The 6042-nt window shown below is 43.8% G+C and overlaps 1 protein-coding gene across 2 annotated transcripts in view; it reads left to right on the top strand.

The window, feature by feature from the left end:
• The window catches only part of si:ch211-129c21.1 (uncharacterized protein LOC563087 homolog), a 32357-nt gene that overhangs the window by 18235 nt on the left and 8080 nt on the right, over positions 1–6042 (top strand). For both annotated transcript variants that reach the window (XM_050054073.1, XM_050054074.1), the window contains exons 6-11: positions 2221–2323; positions 2648–2758; positions 2958–3109; positions 4764–4936; positions 5094–5250; positions 5352–5574. In XM_050054073.1, coding sequence (XP_049910030.1) covers positions 2221–2323; positions 2648–2758; positions 2958–3109; positions 4764–4936; positions 5094–5250; positions 5352–5574 — 919 coding nt within the window. The remainder of the gene's footprint in view (positions 1–2220; positions 2324–2647; positions 2759–2957; positions 3110–4763; positions 4937–5093; positions 5251–5351; positions 5575–6042) is intronic.

The following is a 6042-nucleotide window of genomic DNA, read 5'->3' as shown; positions in this document are numbered from 1 at the left end:
AGTCATGGTATGGTATGCTGTACATAAGCACGGAAACTGTCAGTGTGTCATTCTGTCAGTCAGTCATTCTGTCTGTCCCACGTTTTTCTACTCACTGACGTGGTCAATCTATGTGAAACTGCACATAGGCATTGAGGACTGGCATAGGTAGAAGGTGATAAAGCTACCAGTGGCTATGGACTAGTATCATAATATAACTAATCTTCACCTAGCAGCTCACTTACACCCCTCTGATTCTCACCCCGGATTTTACTACAATGACTGTTTATTTAAGTGGAGTCTGGTGGGTTTGGCGACAGTGTTTTCAGGGCAGTTTTTGGGTAAACAAAAAGGTTTGTATACAGCGAGCAGGAGCAGCGACCCACCATACAACACCGGCACACCGTGAGGGTGGAAGGACGGAGCACCTGCTGCAGCAAGCGAGCACACTGTCTGCGGTCATTTTGACTTGACCAGACTTCACTACAAGCTGACTGGCTGTTGAAACAGACAACCAGCCTTACATTTTAAAACCAGTTGCAGGTGACGCCATCACTCAAACTGCTGCAACTTTTCTCTGCAAGGTTCTAAAACCGGTAACAGCTCTCCCTGATGGCAGAGGCCCCCCAGCAGGATCATGCACCATGCCTCAGTGCAGAAACTGCTCAGGAATGTGACAAAGAGCTCAAGTCACCGACCTGGCCTCCAAATTCCCCAGATCCAACTCTGATCGAACATCTATGGGATGTGCTGGTACCTCAGAGGTACCCCTAATCCATTGTGGGCCCCCCCTGGATCAGACTGGTCTCTGACATGTGAAGGCATGGACACATGGCCTCTGGATGGTGTCCTGTGGTGTCTGGCTTTGGATCATTTGAGACCTGTCAGTTGTGAGATGGGGCACCAGCACTTCCCAAGATGCTCAGTCAGATTGGGGTGTGGGAGATTTGGAGGCCAGGTCGAAACCTTGAGCTTTTTGTCACGTTCCTCAGGCCATTCCTGAGCAGTGTTTGTGGTGTGGCTCATTTTCCTGCTGGGGGGCCACTGCCATCACAGAGTACTCTTGCCGTGAAGGGGTTTCTTAGCCCACAGTGGTGTTTGGGTGGGTGGAGGGCGTCAGGTGGCATCCACATGAATGCCATGACCAAAGGTTTCCCAGCAGAACAATGCACTGTGACAAAATGATCAGTGTTATTCACTTAACCTGTCAGTGGTTTGAATGTTTGGCTGATCGGTGTGTAATTGGTGCTCGAGTGAGTTTTCACAGCAGCAGGTCGGGGTGTGTGGCGTTGACTCAAAACACACCACGGTGTCCATGTTCATCGCATCAAAGGAACCTGTCAGAAAGTGCAACACTGATGTGTTTATAATATTTTTGGGAGCAACAATGGAGGTCTGTGTCACACATGAAAAAGCTTCATCAGGCTTTTGACACACAATACTTTAATTGTTGGTTTTGTTCTTTTTATAGCTTTCGTTTACAGTTGGAAAAATATCACCTGACACATTCTTTAAACCAAGCAGCAACAGTTGTGGTTGAATGTTGCAGTTAATAGACAAAGGTCTTAAAATGCAGTTCCTTTAAAGGCCACTTTGTTTTCATTCTGAGAGCTCAGATTGTTTTAGATTAAAAAAAACTGACATCGTCTCTTTTGTGACACAAAGTCAACACATTTTCTCAGCAAGAGCTCATATTAGATTTCCTTCTTCTAATGGTTCAGAAAAATACAAAGTCTTCCCCTCCATGTTTGTGTTAGTGTATTTATTGTCTTTGTTAGGGTTGATTGTTCTGCAGCATCCATTAGCTCATGACTGCAGTGTATTTTGGCAAAGAACTCAAATCTCAGAGGACTGAGCCTCCTGAATGCCTCACCAAGGAGAACGAAATGGTTTCTACGTGCAGACCTATGACACAAAGAGCTAACGTTTATAAAAGATAAATAAATAAATAAAAGCAGCCAAAGGATAATCCATCTCAGTTTAGCGTCTGCAGTATGTAATATGAATCAGTTGCAGGTTGGAGATCAATCTTGATACTTGTGTTATCTTTTATTTACTTTGGAAAGTGGTGAGTAATAATGTAAATATATGCACACTGTAGTTAAAAGGCTAAAACATACAAATCACTGGCTAAGTCCTTTAATTCCAGTAATGTGTCCGGGAGCTGCGCCTGAATAAAATCACACTGTTTTTCATTCTTCTCCCTCTCGTAAAAAGTTTTCTTTCCTTTGTTTCCGACAGACGTTTGTTAATGGACAGCTGAGGCTGAAGGGAAAGCAGCAGGAGGAGGGAAAGGGGAAGTGTCCTTTTGATCCCTTCCAGAGATACTCCTCCCTCATGGTGGGTGAGTGTCTGAGTCAGGTTTGCTGCCAACGGGAACAAAGCGCCGAATACTGCTGAATGTTCAAAGTGCACCAACAGAAACGATCAGTGATAATAACTGTGCACAAATCTCACAAGCCACAAGATCTGAGCACCCAGTGCATCACAAGTGCCACACAATATCTTTGTTATTGCGACTTGCTCACTCAACATTTGTACTACTTAGTCAGAAAACAGGCCGGTCAGTTGAGTCCATTAGTAACCATATAAACGAGAGATTGTTCCAACTTAATATGAATAATGTATTTCCAGGAATTTTTCCTCATCTCTTGTTCCTGTCCAACAGGAAATGACCTGTATTCTGCTACATCCATCAACTTCTTGGGCTCTGAGCCGGTGGTTCTGCGCAGCTCAGACTTGGCTCTCCGCACTGAGTTTAAGAGCTCCTGGCTCAGCGGTGAGTTCCTCCTCTGCAAAAACTGGCCATTTAAAGTTTTATATAATGGTGTGCATAGTTTAAAGGGAATCGACTCCAGCAGCAGCCAACCTGCCTCTGCATGCTGCAGTATTTTTAAATATCCTTTAATGTAACTGAGGTAGTGGTTTGAGATTTTTGCACCTGGCCAAAGCGCTCATTTCACTTCTTGTGTTTTCAGAGCCAAACTTTATCTACATGGACTATGTGGCTGAGAGCGTTAATAGTCCTGATGGTGACGATGACAAGGTGTACATGTTCTTCAGTGAGAATGCCATGGAGTACGACTTCTACAGCAAAGTTGCAGTGTCGCGAGTGGCCCGTGTCTGCAAGGTATAAATAAGTAAAGAATAAAGAGTCTCCGTGTCAGACGTTAATGGACCAATGTGTAGGATTAAGGGGATTTAGTGGCATCTAGTGGTGAGAAATGCAGATTACAACCAGCTGAAACTTCTCCCTGTCAGAATTCCTTCAGTGTTAACTGTTATTACCGGGAGCTGAATTATCCACGCAGGTCTGTTCCTCTCCACAACAAATGTAGCTCGTGATTTAAACCAATGAAAAGACAGAAAAAGCAGTTTTACAAGGGGCAAGGGAAAAATCGATACAGCATATTATCGCAATATTTTGCGTGGCGATATTGTATTGATACACAGACACCAAGTATTGAACTTTTACACATTTAAGGACAACTTTTGGTCCTTGAATAATAAAATCAAAAGCTTTGTCAGTCCACTGGATGGTGCTGATGGTTGTTTCATATGGTGAGGTCAGCAGAGGTCTCAGTCAGTGGCATTTGGCAGGAAGTTCATGAAAACTAAGATGGATGCACCGGAGAAAGAAATCAGAAATGTGCCGTCGGCGATTAAATCAAATGTGTGGACTTATCTGGGATTCTTTAACACAGAGGAGGACTTGGATATGACACATGCCATTTGCAAGCAGTGTCATATGAGAATAAAATACTCACCTCACATGCCACCATCCAGAGACAGTGTTAGCCGGTGACGTCCAAACTAACACTAAACCCGCTCTGCCGAAAACTTAACCAACATTGGACACACTTAACTTGACAGAGGTCGGACTTTTCACAGAGAAGTGTCGACTGCAGTCTGATGTTCTCCACACTAGAGCAGTACACAAAAGTAACATCGGAGCAAACATCACAGACCTCCTGCAAAACGCAACACAAGAATGAGCGATTGCTGACCAAAACCTCTTCTAACATGGGTGTTGCCACTCAGTTCACCTGCATGTGAAATGTGTCACTCACACCCTTAATCTGGTTTTGCAAAGGGTGTTAAATCTGCTAACAGTTTTTATGATGCAGAACTGATGTCAACAAAGTTTCCTTTGGGGAAATAATTTGCAGCTGGAAACAAGGTGGTAAATCGCAGTGTTTCACGACATATGTCATCGCAATACTCGGCATATCGCAGTAATATTGTATCGTGACCTAATTGTCGTAATAATATCGTACTGTGGGTCCTCTGGTGATTCCCACCCTGAAGTTTCACATTTAAAAAACAGGGTCTCTCAGACACTGCTCGTCATGGAGGGGCTGCAAACTGTGGAGGCCAATGCAAAAACACAAATGTCCCTATCGAGAGACAGTGTTTGGTTTGTCCATCCTGGGCTACCGTAGAAACATAGTGGTGCAACATCGAGCTTACTCCATTAATGAGGACTCGCTCCCTGTGTAGATATAAATAGCTCATTCCAAGCTATTCAAAAAAGAGGCAGATTCTTATTTTCAAGTGATTCTTTATACACTAAAGAAAACATACGTGTTACATTATATTACATATATATTCCCTTAAATCCGACACACTGGAGCTTTAAGCGAGAGTAGGTTTTGTGTTTGAGGATGTGCAGATCAGACTTGTGTTTGGCCTCACACTCCCTGTCTGACACTGGTCTGCTTGTTGCTGTTAAGAGCACTATCTGCACAATTGCACATGACAGAGCGCCCTGTCTCTGTGTTTAGGGGGATATGGGCGGCCAGCGGACGCTGCAGAGGAAATGGACGTCGTTCCTGAAAGCTCGTCTGGATTGTTCCCTCCCTGAACCCAGCCTGCCCCCCATTGTCCAGGATGTCTTCCTGCTGAAAGACGATGACTGGAGGAAGAGTGTCTTCTACGCTGTCTTTACTCCGCAATCGTAAGTGCTTACAGTAAATCCTGGGTGTTGACAAGGTAGGAAGTAAGCTGAGCAGACAGTGTAGAAGAATGAAAAAGGTGTCTATATTCACACAAATATTTTGCACAAATAAAACAAGCATTGGTACTTTGCATGACTGAGTGTGTTTGATTTTCAGGAGCTTGTCCCAGGTGTCGGCAGTATGTGCGTACACTGTGTCCTCCATTCGAGATATTTTCAATGAGGGCAAGTTTAAGACACCTGTCGCCGTGGAGACATCTCACGTCAAGTGGGTGATGTACACTGGAGACGTGCCTGTACCCAGACCAGGAGCGGTGAGTCTGAAGACTTTGTTACAGCCAGAAGCAACTCTGGATATTATACAATACGATATTTTAAAAAATCCACAGTACTGAATTGAAGTTTTGTATTTCAGTGCATCAATAATGTGGCACGTAAAATGGGAATGAATCGCTCGCTGGACCTTCCTGACAAAACCCTCCAGTTCATCAGGGACCGTCCCCTCATGGACGAGGCTGTGCGCCCGCAGACAGGAGGGCCGCTGCTGGTCAAGAAGGGAGCTTTGTTGACTCGGATTGTCGTGGACAGTGTTTCGGCGCTGGATGGAAAGACACATGCCGTCATGTTCATTGGCACTGGTAAACTATGGCCTGTCTGTTAAAAAGATAAAACAGAACCAGTGGTTGAATGAAACTTAAGTACTGTACTTAAATACAATTTTGAGGTACTTCTATCTGAGTATTTCCATTTTATTCTACTTTATAATTCTGCCTCCCTCTACGTCACTGCATTTGTTTTTCAGCTTTAGTTACTTTAAAGCTTCAGATTATTAATACAAATATAATCAGCTAATAAAATTATGTTGCATTATTATAGATTAAGTCAACCAGGAGTATATAAAGTGATCAAAATGAGCTCCACCTTTACAGCGATAACATTAAAGTGACGAACACATTAATGCATCAATAATTGTTGTCCAGCAATCTTACTATATAATGACGAAAACTCTGTGTGTGTGTGTGTCTGTTCCACGTTTTTCTCCTCACTGACTTGGTCAATCCATGTGAAATTTGGCACAGTGGTAGAGGGTCATGGGAGGATGCCAA

This window comes from Epinephelus moara, chromosome 10 (genome assembly GCF_006386435.1).
Source record: "Epinephelus moara isolate mb chromosome 10, YSFRI_EMoa_1.0, whole genome shotgun sequence".
Lineage (NCBI taxonomy): Eukaryota > Metazoa > Chordata > Actinopteri > Perciformes > Serranidae > Epinephelus > Epinephelus moara.
This window is presented reverse-complemented; position numbering and strand designations above follow the sequence as displayed.